Genomic DNA, 16166 nt, shown 5'->3' with positions numbered 1-16166 from the left:
GAGGCACCACAGTATCCTGGCATGCAGCCAGTTCAGTCATGCCAGGGAGCCAGAGGTGTACTGTGTGGCCCTGGTGAACTCTGTAAATGCTTTAACATAGCCCAGCCTCTCTGCTTTGCTAAAAACTTATCTCTGGGGCCCCAACAAATCAAAACCCCTGGGAAAAGCTTCCAATGCCTGCCAGTAGTCCTCATGCTCCTCAAATGTAGGGGTCTTCTCAAACACTGAGGACATCTCTTCAGCCAGCTTAGTGTTGGTGGTGGTCATTGAAGACAGAGCCTTGGAGCACTTCACGTTCAGACAGCATCTGACTGGATACATCCAAAGTTACAAAGGCCTTTGAAGTCCTAGAAACTTTTGACCTGATTTCACCAAATCTACTGTATCATAGCTTTTGACTGGGTCAAATAATAGCTGTCATATCTTTTTTTTTGTTCTTAGAAACCCCAGCAAACAAATATTAAGTGGTTTAGGGTAAGTAGGTGTTCCAGCTCAAGTTTCTCTTCTAAGAAACTTTCAAGGATATTGAGTGTAAGGAAAATGTATATAACATTTTAGATGCTTCAATCATGTGTCCATATTATGGCTTCTTTGTTTAGTATATTTTGTATGCTGTGTGTTTCCTTTCAGAATGGGAAAGACTTTTAAGTTATTTGTGAGCTGTATATTCACCAGTGTGGCACTCATGGTTTTTAAATAAGATTAGTATTATATCTTTATAATGTCTGTTAATGAAAAGAATTTACAGTCCTATAAAACTGCTGCTAAACAATCGTTGGATCACAATCTTCATCAAACAAACCTATCAAAAAAAGATGAGTGAGCTTTAGGTTTCACATAGGCCAATTACTAATGAAATAGCAACATTTCCCCTTAGTTTCGCATCCTAAATTTAGAATACTCTAGGAAATTCCCCATAATACAGTTCAGACTAAACCACAGCTCTTTTTTAAAAAGCTGTTTCCATTGTCTTCTTATGAATTTTGACATACACCTATGAAGATTATGTGTATATACAAATGTAAAAGCAAGTACAGTGTTATTAATGTTAGAATATTAATCTTACTCTGCTACACAAAGTATATTCTGGCCAGCATACTTGAAAGCTGTATTTTTCTAGATTTACCTTTCTGTAATAGTGGTGTGAGGAGGTGATCAGGAAAACCAGGAGAATGACGTTGCTGAGGGAAAAGAAAGCTGAGAGAACATAGTGTCAAGGCTCACAAGAGACCACAGAGGTGAGGAAAGACCGGTACATTAAACGTGGTGTGCTTACTCATGTGGTTAAAAACACCCTCTCTTAGACAAGCAGAGCAAAAATTTGTGACTATCTGTGACTTGGTCATGATGCCTGGATATTAATAATCAGACCTAATGTTCACATATTTTTATTTATTATAGCATACTATAGACATAGGGTGATATAATAGATAGAGGGATGGCCTTCAAGTCAGAAAGACTTGAATCCAAATCTGGCCCCTGAGACCTTTGTCAAATCACATAATCTCTAGGTTTTATCTGCTAAATTATAGATTGGCTAGGATCTTCTCTGGTAGGAGATTCCCATGCTGATGAAATTACATATCCTTTGTGTAGCCATGTATATGGATAAGCCACGTATGTCAATACTTTGATTAATAAATGTTCTTGGAAAAACAAGAATAGTTTTTTAATTGAAACTAAAATTAAATTGAATTTAAACAGAATTGGCCTGAGTATTGCTGAGGTTAGGAAAAGTTCTATCCTTCTTAGTGATAGTCTGTGGCAGTAGTGATAAGAACATTGTAGCAGTTCCTCAAACATAATTTTTAGAGACCGCCAAGGTCCAGGCCTCTTGTAAGAGGAAAGCTGTATTCTTACGCCTTGTCACTTGGGAAAGGTTACAGATGTCTTGTATGTGCATGTGTTTGTCAGGCGGGGCCATGAATGAATGAATGAATGAATGAATGAATGAATGATTAACTTACAACATTATAATAATATAAAGTAGCATTTATATAGCATTTAATGTTTTTAAAGTGCTTTATGAGTATTCTTTCACTTTGTCCTCACAAAAATCCTGGGACGTAAATACTGTTATTTCCCCCATTTTATAGATTATTAAACTGAGACAGACAGAGGTTTGTGACTTGCCTAAGGCCATACAGTAAATATCTGAGGACGGATGTGGATTCAAGTCTTCCTGACTCCAGGTTTAGTACTCTGTTCACCTTACTATGTGGCAGATATTGTTCCAAGTACTAGAGATTCAAATACAAGTGCAATGTAAGCTCTGGATTCATTCCTATAATATCTTTTACATTGACAAGCTGAATCCCTAGAGAATGACTGACTACATCTCTCCCTCAGTGTTCTAGGGGTGGCGCCAAGGGATTATGGGTATCTTTCTAATGCTATTGTACCCAATTTCCCGCTGTGGTGTTTCCTCCATTGATTAGCAGTTAATATCAATTTGACTAAGAAGCTTTTAGAAATTTTCTAAGTATATTTTCTAAGATGGCATAATGCAGAACAATTAATACCAAACATGCTCCCAAACCAGAAGCATGTTCTCCCATAATTACATATAGGATAAAGAGTAAAATGGGCTCAGGCTTAGAACACATATGGCAAAAGAAGGGTACAATAGTTCCTGGGAGACCTTCTGAGAGAAGACCATTCCTCTTCTTTTTTTTTTTTTAATGGAGGAAAGATCCTCATGAAGTTCTCCATAGGCATAGTGTGGCTTCCAGCTATGCTCTGTGTAGAGTTTTTCATGAAGCAGCCTTTCCTCAATGGCTGGTTTGTCCTCAGCTTTCAATGCAGATGCTTCCATGAGCCATTAATATCCCAGGGAATGTTTCAAGGACACTGATGAGAAGTCCAAATCCTTAAACCCTCTGAAGTTCCAGTGGTCGTTTTTTTTTTTCTCAATGAAGACTAAGGTTCTTTTCCCTCTTCTCCCACAAGTGATTTCCTTTCAAAGACTTGGTTGGAACTGCTCTTCTCTAGAACCCCTCTGGATAATAACTCGGTGCCAAACTAAATTATTATTTTTAGAAGACCCACAGGGCATGACAAGGCATATTAATTTAATGTCTTTTATTAATTGATTGGACAGCTAGGTGGTGCAGTGGTTAGAGCACAGAGCCTAGAGTGAGGAAGACTAATCTTTATGAATTCAAATCTGGCCTCAGACACTAGTTTTGTGACCCTGGAAAAGTCAATTAACCCTGTTTGCCTCAGTTTCCTCATCTGTCAAATGAGCTGGAGAAGGAAAAGGCAAACCACTCCAGTATCTTTGCCAAGAAAACCCCAATTTAACAGCAACAACATTAATTCATTGATCAATTCAATAGAGGTGTTCTCACCTGGTAAAAATGTTAGAGTTATAGTGTCTTGTTAGTTACTTTTAAGTGAGGTAGAGTGATCGATTGACTTAATCACCTGCAACCTTTCCACTCTCACCCAAGTTCAATATCTGCTGCCTCTGAACATCTTTTGGAATATGTTTTGCAAAGTCCATATCCCTAAATCTTCAATAGCTTTCTAGTATCTTGGAGAGGTTCTGAATTGTCTTTTTTTAATTTCTTCCCCAATATCTTGCTCTAAAGAGTCCCAGGAAAAGTCTTATGTGACAGTTCATAATCAACTCTGGCAATTAATGCTTTGCCATACCTCCCAATATATGGTGATAAATTTTAACAAATATCACTTACATCTTTCCAATGGGTTACTGTCTGTCTTGGTACTTTCAGAAGAAATTCCTTGTTTCATCCCACAAAGAAAAGAAGAAAAGTTTAAAAAAAGAAAGGAAAAAGATCAAGCCTTCCTTCTCAGAAAGAAAGCCTAGACCCTTATGGAGTTCCTGAACAAGTATAGCGACCTCAGGTGCTTAGCATCAGGGGTGGAGGTTCAATTCGTCTTCTTCTCCCAAGAGGGATGAGGAAGGCTCTGTATTCTGCACTCATCTAAGTGTCAAGTGCTACAACAAATGGTTGCTGGATCAAGGGGGGGACCCCAATTTTCACCTTCTCCTTTTCTCTATGAGGAGTCTTGCTACTCTTGACCCACATAAACATACCAGGTTTAATACTGAACTAACATAAAAGAAAAAGAAAATCAAGCATCCTAACTCAAAAGGAAAACCTAATCCTATGAAGATTCTAGAGAATATGGTTCCTGTGGGCTCTACCCATAGCAATTAGAGAATTGGATCAACTGCAAGTTACCCTCAACCCACAACTAACTGGCAAGTAAGGTCCCACATCAAGATTTTTTCTCTCCTCAGAGTTCTAGGGGTAACCTAGATGATTTGGGGGTTGTTTCTCTAGTACTATCACTCAGGATCCCCCATCTGGTATGTTCCCTCAATACTATTTCTCTAAATAATATCATCCTAGTATGTAATTAATTGGCTAATTGATTTCTCCTGCATGTTAATTAACCAATTAACATCTTATGAAGGGATATTTACTAAGAAATTATAACAAGAAATTAAAAAAAAACTCCCCATAATTCAGGGCAAATACTCCCTTCTTAAACATTTATTTGGTCTGTAGTACAGTGGGCTCAAAATTAAAGTGATTACTACAAAACATTTCCCATAATACACTTGCTTTTTAGCTGTGGTATGGTCATTGGATAAGTTGCTCTACTGCTTATAAGACACAATGTTTTGGCTGCTGGGCTGATTTCTTTGCCATCCTCAGCATATTGGCCAGGTACATTTTGACCACATTGTCCATATCCCCAATCTGCAACAGTTCTCTGAAGTCCTCAGAAGGAATAAGCATTTTCTTTTTACTTCCTTCCCTAGTGCCATACAGGAAAGAGTCTACAAATGGCTAACTTTGCACAGGTACTTATATAGTCCCCCCATGTACAAGAAATCCAAATTCCCCCCCTCCCTCAAATACTGAAGTTATGCAGATTCAGCAAAGAAAAGTTTACAAAATTTGTCTAGTTATTAATTGCTTAGTACTTAACCAAAACCTTCTTTATGTTCAAAATGGCCTTCTCTGACTCAAAGACAATAAAGAAAAAATGTTAAAGGCAAAGAAAATCCAGCTTCCTATCTTTAAAAAAAAAATGTGATATCTAGGGAATTTCCAGAAAACGTTTAGAGCCGGGGTCAAATGGAAGTGACACCCTCACCCTCAGTTGAGTAGCCACACTGTTTTGACTTAGTTCTTATGTAGCTGTACTCATTAACGTACCAAGTGCTCTTAAAAAACCTATCACTGAGGCCAGGAAAAACTGAGGCACTCACTCTCTACCTCTTTCACTAAGGAGCTTGTCCTCTGCTCATGACCCACACTCACAGATCACATTCAGTGCAGTAAAATTCCTCTGGGTCCTAGCAACATTTTCTGCAAGAGACCCTGAACCACATATGGAATCCAGCTGGAGGTCTGGAAAAAAAAATTTCCCAGTGTCCCTTCCTACAGGAAGATTACTATGGCTCTGCCTATTGAAAGGACAATGTAAATAGTATTCTGAACTCACCCAACAATAAGATAAGCAGGCTCAGTGTAAGCAGAAAGAAAACAGGTTCCTGTAAGCCCCAAATATGTGTGTGGCTCTCACAAAGTGATTAAGCACTTAGAGTTGATTATTTGGGGTTTCTAGAATACCAGGCAAACTTTATCCTATGGACTTACAGTCCATAATCATTTATTCCAAAGTAAGGCAATCTAGGACTGTTTAGAAGCAAAAAGAAAAAAAAAAAGAATTTGTTATCTAGGCACCAGAATTTTAGGGACCCATACTTCTCATATTGGCTGTAATACTTAAACTATCAATCAATATTTGTTAAGTGTCTACTATGTGCTAGGCCCTGTGCTAAGCAATGGGGAAACAAAAAGAGGCAAAAACAAAAAACAAACCAAAAAAAAAAAGCTTAAGGAGCTTGCGATCTAATGGGGCAGTCAACATGCAAACACATATATACAAAGAAAGCTATAAATAGAATAAATAAGAAATAATTAGCAGAGGGAAGGCATTAAAATTAAGAGGGGTTGGTGAAGGCTTCCAGTAAAAGAAGGATTTTCTTTCTTATCATTTAGAGTTGTGTCTAACTCTTTGTGACCTCATTTTGGGGTTTTCTTGGCAAAGATACTGGAATAGTTTGCCATTTACTTCTCCAGATGAGGAAACTGAGGCAAACAGGGTTAAGTGATTTGCCCAGGGTAACAGAGCTAGTAAGCTGTGTCTGAGACCAAATTTGAATTTAGGAAGGTAATTCTTCCTGACTCCACACCAGATACTCTATTCACTGCACCACCTAGCTGCCCTTAACCAGGGCTCAAAGGAAGTCAGAGAGGTCAATAGTCAGAACAGAGGAGGAAGAGCATGGGGAACAGCCAGAGAAAATGCCCAGAGTCAAGACATGGAGTATCTTGTTCATGGAACAACCAGGAGACTGGTGTTACTGGATCATATTGTATACAATAATATAACAAATATCAGCACATAAACATTCCAGTAAGCAAAAGTGGTCACAAAGAATTGGTCTGATCTGTAAGAAAAAATATGAGAAGACTGGCTGTGCAAATAAAGCCTTAAAAAATAAAGAAGAAAATGCCAGTTTTTTTTTCCTTTTTTTTGGATCTGGAGTTGGAATTGGGGGTTTGGGGGTAAGGGAAGTTGGAAAAATGTCCCATCCTAAAAGAGAGGGGAGTTTCTCCCTGAAGGATCAAAAGAACCAGGAAGCTTTTTACCAGAAGGGTAATAAAAGAAGGAATACCTCACCTGGAATATTTGGTATTTTGTTTTAAAATCTGACCATGAAGTTTGTGACTAAAGGAAAAACCTCACTGAAATACATCCCTTCTATTAACGAATGCTTCACTAAACTTGACTGTCAAATAGCTACCATGAGCCATGTCCTGGGTGCCAGTACAACCTCAAAATCTTCTCTAAAATGAGGGTATGCACACTTATTACTTAATTTATATTACAAGAGCTTATCAGAAGTCAGAGTATACGGAGGTTTGTATCCTGGCTCTTTCATGTACTATTTGTGTGATCTTGGGCAAATCAATCCCATGTCTAGGTCTGTTTTCCTCATCTAAAAATTGAGGGAATTCAGCTAGCTAATAATCTCTAAGGTCTTTCTGGCTCTAAAAGTTGTGATCCTCAAAAGCAATGTTCATCTTCTACTTTTAGCTCTGCCAGAAGAAGGAAATTTGTAAGAGTGAATATTTGTTCTTAGTTCTAACTGCTAAGGTCAATTCAGATCCATTTGTCTTAAGCCTTAGCACCATACAGTACTAAATCTACTGATATTACAAAGTGCTTGAAATCTTAGTTGGGACCTCAGGGGGAAAAAATGGATCAAAAAAAGTTAATTGTCCAGTAGAATGTAAGCACTTTCAGGGCAGGGACTGTTCTGATTTTTGTCTTTCTGCCTCTGAATGACCTGCAAATATTAATTGCTTAATAATCTTGTATTTAATATTTATCATTATTATTATATCATCCAATGCAAAGTTTTAAAATTTTGTGGGTTGAGATGGGGATAGTCAATGGTTTTGTTTTTGTAAATAAAAGCAAATATTTTAATAAAATATTGTGATTGCCCCCCAGAAGTTTCTGATTCTTCTGTGGTCTATCATGGTTTTAAAAACAAAAACACTCACAAAGCTTCATGAATTAACTTTTTGAGTCTGGTTAAGCATTGATTCAGTTCAAAAAATATGCACTACAAACTAAAATAAGGATTACTCTTCTTTGCACTTTTCCCCTTTCTTTCACCAATTTTATTTGGGCACTTCATTTTAAAGGAAAAGTGGTGAAGTTTGACCTCTAGAACCTGGGGTTCAAATCCTGGCTTACAGTCTGTGCGACTTGGTCAAGTCATTTAATTTCTCTGGGTCTCAGTTTCCCTAATTGTAAAATGAGGAATTGGAGTAGATAACCTTTAAGCTTCCATTGAACTCAAATTTATGATCCTGTGATTTTGTGATAATGAAGTCTAGAAAAGTTGGCATAGGTTGGGAAGGACCTTAATTTTTAAGATTTGAAAATGGTTTTGAGGCTTCATTGTCACAGAATCATAGGATTGTATATACATATGTTATTGTTGGTCAATCATTTTTCAGTTATGTCCAACTATGTGCGGTTTGCCATTTCCTTCTCCAGCTCATTTTACAGAACATGTATGTATGTGTGTGTGTGTGTGTGTGTGTGTGTGTGTGTGTGTGTATTTGCTTTTGAGAAAACACAGTGATGGAGTGCCTTACTTTTTTGAGTAAATTTTGATGAGACCAAATCATGGAATCAACCAACCCGATACTGGTTTGCAAAAATAGTTCCTCTGATCAGATAAGTAACATATTCAGGCAAGAAAATAATGAAACCACTTTTTCAGTGGTTTTAGAAATAAGCTACCTATAATGGTGTTTATTACCAAAATTTGCACTGGTATCTCTCTGACTTGCTTCTTTGCATTAACTTTATGTAGTTCATGTGAAAATTATGCACTGAGCAGGACTAATGCTAATGAGAGACCAAGTACAGGAAGGAGCTGGCCATTTTCATGCACACCATGTGCACTAATTGAATAAATAGCTTAATTCACCATAGGCTGAAATAAGGTCACCCAGCCTTTTCTCAGAAACTCAAGTGATATTTGAACCATCACATTTTGGCAGCAAAAAGAAATTAAAATGACAAGCCCAAGACTCGAGCTAAACTGTGTGCATAATATTTCTATTATAAATAATGTAACTTATATGAAACTGGATTCAAATGCAGAGTTAACCCTAAGGGTTTTTTTTAATTTTGAATTCATTTCAATAAAATTTCCACAAGGAAAATAAGCACACACCAAAAGGCATGAAGCCTAGAACTGGAAGTCCCCTCTCTAGCTCCTTGCTCCTCTTCAATTGTCAGTAAGTGACTAAGCACTGTCGTAAGAATAATTTAACAGGTAATTTCCACTTAAAATAGGCTATGTTCCAAAAGTCTGCTTATAAATTGATCGTATGGTACTTGCAAAGTATTTTCCTACAGAAACAATACCATAAAGGATGGTTAGGTTCACAAGATAGCACACAAAAGCCTATCTAATTAGTAATATGATTAAGAGCTCATGTTTATAAACTACAAATTGTTGTTCTTATAACAACTTTGTGAGGTAGGCAAGGTAAGTATTACTATCCCCTTCTTTTAGATGAAAAAGCTGAGACTGGGAAGGATTGAGTGAGCTTGCCCCAAGGTCATGTGGCTAATAAATGACAGAGTCAAGTTTTGAAAGTCAGGTCTTTGGCCTCCAAGTTACCATGCTGCCTTTCTTAGGAAGTACTAATAGTGGCTCTGAATTTGAGCTCCCTTTAAACTCTGAACCCCAAGTGCTGAAATCTACTGCAATGGCAAAAGGGGGAGGGGGAACATGATAGAGAATCATGCACTTCTTGTGCCGCTAGTGGAGAAGAAGCCCCGTGGTGGAGGCAGTGGTGAGGGAGCTTATTTATAATCATCTGTCCATCAATCTATACAAACATATAAACACATATACATATATGTGTATATATACATGTACATATGCATATACATGCAGGGGTAAATACCTATGTATATATGAGTAATTCTTATATTTAGTTTTCTTAAGTATAGAATTTCCCAGATATAACATACACAAAGCATATGGTCACAAGGTGGCAGGGTGATGAACTTGGAGCCAGGATGATCTGAGTTTGACTCCTCTGTTAGTTGTCAACTAGCTATATGGCCTTGGGAAGGTCACTTAACCTCTATCAACCATAGTATCTTCACCTGTAAAATAGGGATAATGAGAGTTCTTATTCCTTAGGGTTGTTGGGAGGGTCAAATAAGATAATAAATGTAAAGTTGTTTGCAAATGTTAACGCACTATATAAATTCTGGCTAATAATAATAGTAACAATAACAACAATAATAGAAAATGGTGAGGCTCATGGACATTTTTCTTTTCCATTTGGTGTGTGAGGACTAATTTGCTAGTAGTGATTGAGTTAGTTACATGGGAAGCTTCACTTTGCTTATAGTTACTCAAGTTTGACTTCTTGAAGTGGATAGAATTTTAGGAAAGATTATGAAATCAGAAAGAGAAAAACTTACAATCAAATTAAATGAAAAACATTTCATGTAACTTAACTAATTCTGACAATCTCAATTGTTTTTTATAGGAGTTTAAGTTTGATCGTTTTGTAGAAGATGGCAAGAAGAAAACTACCTTTTTCAAAAGGGGCCAAGAGCTGCCATATTTCCTAATACCATTTGGATCTGGAATCAGCAAATGTCCCGGCCGATTCTTAGCAGTGCTTCAGATAAAGCAGTTGGTAATTCTCTTGTTTTCGTATTTTGATGTAGAATTAATTGAAGACAAATCCCAACAATTCAAAAATTCCCGAATGTTCTTTGGTATTCAGACTCCTCAATCAGATGTTTCCTTTAGGTATAAGCTAAGATGTTAAAAAAAAAAAAAGGAGAGAGAGGAAAAAGATGTTTGCCCCAAAATAGCAATGTCTTTCCCTTCTGCCCCACCTCCTTTTTTGTTTTTATTTCTGGAAATGAAATTATGTTTTTCTCCTTGTTTTATTTTTTTAAACATGCTTCCATATTAGGCGGGGTGTGCTTTCATTCCATGATGCCAAGACATCTGGTCAGTCCAGCCAAAAAACAATATAGTCCAGTTTTAGAGCTGGCATTATGATGTCAAAACATTCTGATGAGTTCCACTTCCTTCCTTACTTGACTAAGTATGTTTAGTGTATTAACCATATGTACACCTTTAAGACTGTATTTACAATATGATAACAGAAATTATATTATGGAAGAATTTATGGGTTCTGTAGAGCAATGTGTGACAGAATCTCTGACAGAGCTATGAGTATTCAGACACAGATCAGAGTTCTGTAGTTCTGTTACTTCATGGGAAAATTCTCCCATGAATATTTCTGGGAAATTGTGTCAGCAGTGGATATTACCAACAAGTTAAAAAAAACTCAAAGGAGAAAATATTTAATTTGTGATATTAGATGAAAATGTCATCTTTATAGATAATATCAATAATATTTGCATTGCCTGGGTATGCTTTTATTAAATGGGTTGTGCAGAAGATTAAATGCTTCAATTTCATGTCAAAATTTCATCATTTGAAAATGTGTTTTATTGCTTTTTATTTGTTGTTACTGTTGTTCAGTTGTGACCAACTCTTTCTGACCCCATCTGAGGTTTTCTTGGCAAAGATACTGGAGCAGTTTTCCATTTCCTTCTCTAGATCATTTTACAGATGAGAAAACTGAGGCAAACAGGGTTAAATGATTTGCCAATGGTCACACAGCTAGTTAAGTGTCTGAGGGCGCATTTGAACTCAGGTCTTCCTGATTCCAGGCCTGGCACAACATCCACAATGCCACCTAGCTGCTCATTGCTTTTTATACTTTTAGTTCAATAGAATAAACTTTACTTTTATATAGGATCACTTTGTTTAAGTGACAGCCCGATCTCCTTTGGTTGCATAGGACGACATAGGGACAATAATCTCTTCAGTGATTGTTCAGCACATTAGAAATAGCTTTATGGCTTGAGAGAATGTTGACATCACTTCCCCACTGACTGGAGGCATCAGTGCTACAGAGTCTGTAGTGAAATGTTTTGTGTCAAAATTATCCTTACTCACAACTATCTGTCTCCACTGGAACACAATGTGAAGAAAAACTGAGGCTTTTATTTTAAACATTACACTCTTTGAGACCTAAGTTTAGTTTAGTTACATAATTATTTGATTCCTTTTCAGTTATCGTGACGAACAGTGCCAACCCTGAACATGTCCCTCATTTCACATTCCTCACTGAGCCTCTGGCCTCCCAAAGCAAATTAAGTAAAACGAATTCTTGGTGGTGCTCTATACAAACAGGCAAAGCAAAGAAAATTGTGGTGAAAATGCACACTTATCTAGCACTATGGTGGTTATGAAGCACTTTGTTTACAGTCATACTGGGAGGTAAAATAATGCAAGTATTGCTATGGCCACCATACAAATGAGGATGTTAAGGCTCCTGAGCCAAAGCTCCAGCACCCACACTGGCACAACTAGAAAGTATTGGAGAAATAAGACCCTAAACTGAAAATAGGGCTTCTGACTTGAAGTTCATACAAAGGGCTATAAAACTGCATACATCAAAGCCTCATTGATTAAGGCTAATGGAGGCAATGTGTAACTTAATTAATGAGCATTGTGCTTGGAGTCAAGAATACTTGGATTAGTTTCTGTCTCAGACATTTATTAGTTGTGTGATCCTGGGCAAGTCACTTCAACAATTTCATGAACAAAATTAATGCAACCAGATTAAGAAGAGATGTTATTGGCTGAGAAAAAATGAATTAAATATCCCTGATAAGCATCTGATATCAAGATATATTGGTCTATAAGACCAAAAGGTCTTATTCCTCAGTGGATCAATGCTTAAAGAATATGAACAAACAGTTCAAAAAAGACTTGCAAACTATTTACCATAAAAAAGATCACTCCAAAACACTAATAATAAAAGAAATGAAAATCAAAATGCCTCCAAGGTTTTACCTCACACCCACAAAATTGGCAAAAATGGCAAAAGATAGAAATAGTCAATGTTGGAGGGACTATGGAAAGATAGGCAAACTAATATGTTGTTGGAGAAGCTGTGAATTAGCCCAATCATTCAGGAAAGAAATTTGGGATTATACTAAGAAAATGACTAAGAGGTCATTTTGTCTCTTTTTTTGTCCCTTTATTCAAGACCCTGTACTAGGCACAATTAGAGGACTAGGGCTCTGCTCTCAGAGAACTTTGACTGGAAAGACCTTTTGGCCCAGAGGTCCCACTATTAGATATATACTCACAGGTATCAAAGACAGAAAGGTCCCATGTACAACAGAAAATGCATAACAGCACTCTGCAGTTTTAAAAGACTTGGAAACAAAGACATCCACACTTAGATGGACATAAATTGGGGAATGACTAAACAAATTGTGCATGAATGTAATGATTTATTGTTGCACCATAAGTAATTGTGACTATGAAGAATACAGAGAAGCATGGAGGAAAATGAAGCAAATGGCACTGTGACACTAATATATACAATGACTACAATGTAAATAGGGGAAAAAAAACCTGAATGCTCTGTAATTATAATGATTAAGCTTGAGTCTGAAGAAGAGATGAGAAATTGTACTCTCTTCCCTTCTTTACTAAGGTGAAGGGCTATGGAAGTGAAAAATGACATATGCTGTCAGACTCAGTTGATATATTGATTTACTTTGCTGAACTGCTTCTTTTTTTCCTCTTTCTTTTTTATTCTTTGTTGCAAGGGATAGCTATATGGGTAGGGAAGGAACAGAAGTATTTTCACAAAATATTAAGAACATTTTTAAAGAAAATTTTATAGTCCTGTATAAGCAAGGAATTAATAAGATAGTATTACTATAAACTGTATTATATTCTTATTTTGTGTTAAAGGCAGATCAACAAGATCTATAACTGGGAATGTTTTGTTAATCTTTGGCTCCTCATATTACTAAATGAACTTGGAAATAATAAAGTTGTATTGCTTTTAAGTTATTTTATAATTCTGATTTTGTCCCTCTCCTTTTTTCCATTCACTCACTCTTCCTATTCCTGGTATTCCCCTTAATCATCACAATCTTGAGTTCAAGAATTCTTTTCTATCTTCCCAGGCTGTGGCATGCCAGTCTTGGTCTAATTGTAGAATGTTGAGGGAGATTAGCTGGAATAGATCAAGCCCAAACCTGCTATTTTTCAGATGAGGAAACTGAAGCTCAGAGGCAATTGTCCAAAGTCATCCAAGTAATATGTAGCAGGTTTAGAACTTGAAACTACATCTACTGATTATAGTTGGTTTTTCATTATCCCATGTTGATTTACCTCTTCCTCCATCCTTCAATCCCTTAATTTCTATAATTCCTGCTCCATACCCTCAAACCCCACCCTCAACCCTGGTTAACTGGGACCATCTGACTCTTCTGCTCCTACTCTTGAGTGGCTGAATTCTACTTCCCACTAGGTGCAGCTAAACAAAAGTAAAATCGGCTTCTTAAAGAGGTGGAGAGTTCTCTCACATTTATGATATTCAGAAAAACGATGGGATAACCACTTAACAGATAATTGTGAAGAGGATTCTTTTTCAAGTATAGGTTGGATTAGAAGGGCACTGAAGTACCTTCCAACTCCGTAATTCTGTGATTCTCCTGAAGGGAATCACAACTCTTAAGGAAGTATTTATGCTAGCTTTAGCTACACTTTCCATCTCCGAGGGAACTATCACATTCTTCACAACGGTTGTTTAAAATATTCTCTTCTGTCTTCAAACACTCAACTCTACCCCCTTTACCTTCAATCCCAAAAGGTGATCTCACCTCCTACTTTACTGAGACAATTGAGGCCAACAGATGGACAGTTATCCCTTACACATAGTAGGGTTTTAGGGGCGTGGTGCCCCTGTGATCTGGAAAAACTTCATAAAATTTTTTTGGCCCTCTCTTCATACCAGAAAGGAAGTCTGAATTTTTTCTTCTTATGGGGTGTTTACATTACCCTAGTATAAAATTTGGGTTAAGTATTTGGTTATAGACTCTGTGTCACCTGCTGGCCTTTCAGTGTTGTCTACAACTTCCTCAAAATTCCCCCCAAAATCCCATTTAATTTCTTATGCCGACCCGAGATATATTAAAACCAACATGAGAAAAGTCTCATTGTAGAAGGGATGCCTTTCTGTACCCTCCTCCAAACTGCCTCTAAATAGCTTACTCTCTGTCCCCATGTGCTGTCCCCTTCTTTCACAGGTGTCACCTCCATCATCAAACCCTTCCTGCCCATCTTTCCCCACCCTACCTCCAGATAAAAATGATTTGTCTACTCAAATTTTTCATACAACTCTGCCTGAACATACCCTTTGCAATTGTCACATTTCCCCTTATGTCATAGTTATTTGTAAATGTCTTTTCAGTCAAAGTTGTTTGAGAGCAGAGCCCTTGTCCTCTAATTGTTCCTAGTACAGGGTCTTGAATAAAATAGGTAATTGATGTCTATTGAGTTAAAATGAATTTCAAGAGTTCAGACTAATCTTTCATTTATTACTTAAAATTAGTCCTGTTTGCAAAGTTTTAACAAAGTATGACCTTAGAATCCTGAAACATGTTATGATTTTTTTCTTTTTCAAAAGATCAGTGATTTTATCACTATAGTTTCATTCTACCAATAGAGATCAAAATCTGCCTCACCCCCACCCCTCAATGCCTTAGTTAATGGTCTTCAAAGGTTACCACCATCAAGATATTAATTATCCAGTGGTCAGCCCTCTGGAAATGAATTTCTCCACTCTTAGCTAGACTAGTCTCCAGAGTTCAAACATGCCATCTTTTTCTGGCCATACTTGAATTAAATGAACTAACAGAGGTGTCCCATCTCTGGAACAAATTATTAATGCTCATTCTTCTTAACCATCAGCTCTTGAAGGACTTTAAAAGATATCCCTTGTATTGTGATACTTGTCAGTAAAAAGTACAATGCACAACTTAGGAAGACACATAGGAATATTACTCCTTCTTCAGGCATACTATCTCAACTAACCATAACGATACTGCCAAACATTTCTGAAATTGGGTAAAAATTGTGGACATTCAAGTGATGGAAAAATAGATTGGGGCACCCAGAGAGGAATGTGTATATGAATGTTGCAAAAGTAAACTGAGATAATCTAAAGGGCCCATCGTATTTGGAGAATAAAATAGGTGGTAGATTAAGAAATTACGACATGAATCTTTTCTTACAAGAGGTGAAATAAATATCAGTTGCAAAATCAAATATAAAGTAGGCTTCTTCTATTTTGTTTAGTATTTTAAATTTTAAGCCAGTACCAAGGACTAAATCTTAGTGATATTGAAGTTTTCATATTTCCTACTACTGTGAAATCATGAGCAATGGAAGTAAGTATCCACTTCAAGCCTTACCCTGATGCTTCATTGAAACATGGAAGTGAATGAAGAGAGAATGAATTGTAGAAGAGTCTATAAAGCTGGAAAGGCTTTGAACATAGGTTTGGGGGTGGGAGGAATCTTTAACCCATTTCCAGCCTAGATCATAACCAGAATTCTCAGCCTCAGCTGATACATTGGGGAAAGGGATCTAAAGTGGGAAGAAG

The 16166-nt window shown here is 37.0% G+C and overlaps 1 protein-coding gene across 1 annotated transcript in view; it reads left to right on the top strand.

Annotated features, from left to right (window-relative positions):
- LOC114054120 (25-hydroxycholesterol 7-alpha-hydroxylase-like) overlaps positions 1 to 11114 on the top strand; it is a 260480-nt gene extending 249366 nt beyond the window's left edge. The window contains exon 6 of the mRNA XM_027877253.1: positions 10152 to 11114. Within this exon, the coding sequence (XP_027733054.1) occupies positions 10152 to 10439 (288 nt within the window). The 3' untranslated portion in view covers positions 10440 to 11114. The remainder of the gene's footprint in view (positions 1 to 10151) is intronic.
- The last annotated feature ends 5052 nt before the right edge of the window (positions 11115 to 16166 follow it).

The sequence above is a fragment of the Vombatus ursinus genome, unplaced genomic scaffold, assembly GCF_900497805.2.
Source record: "Vombatus ursinus unplaced genomic scaffold, bare-nosed wombat genome assembly UNPS02014812.1, whole genome shotgun sequence".
Lineage (NCBI taxonomy): Eukaryota > Metazoa > Chordata > Mammalia > Diprotodontia > Vombatidae > Vombatus > Vombatus ursinus.
This window is presented reverse-complemented; position numbering and strand designations above follow the sequence as displayed.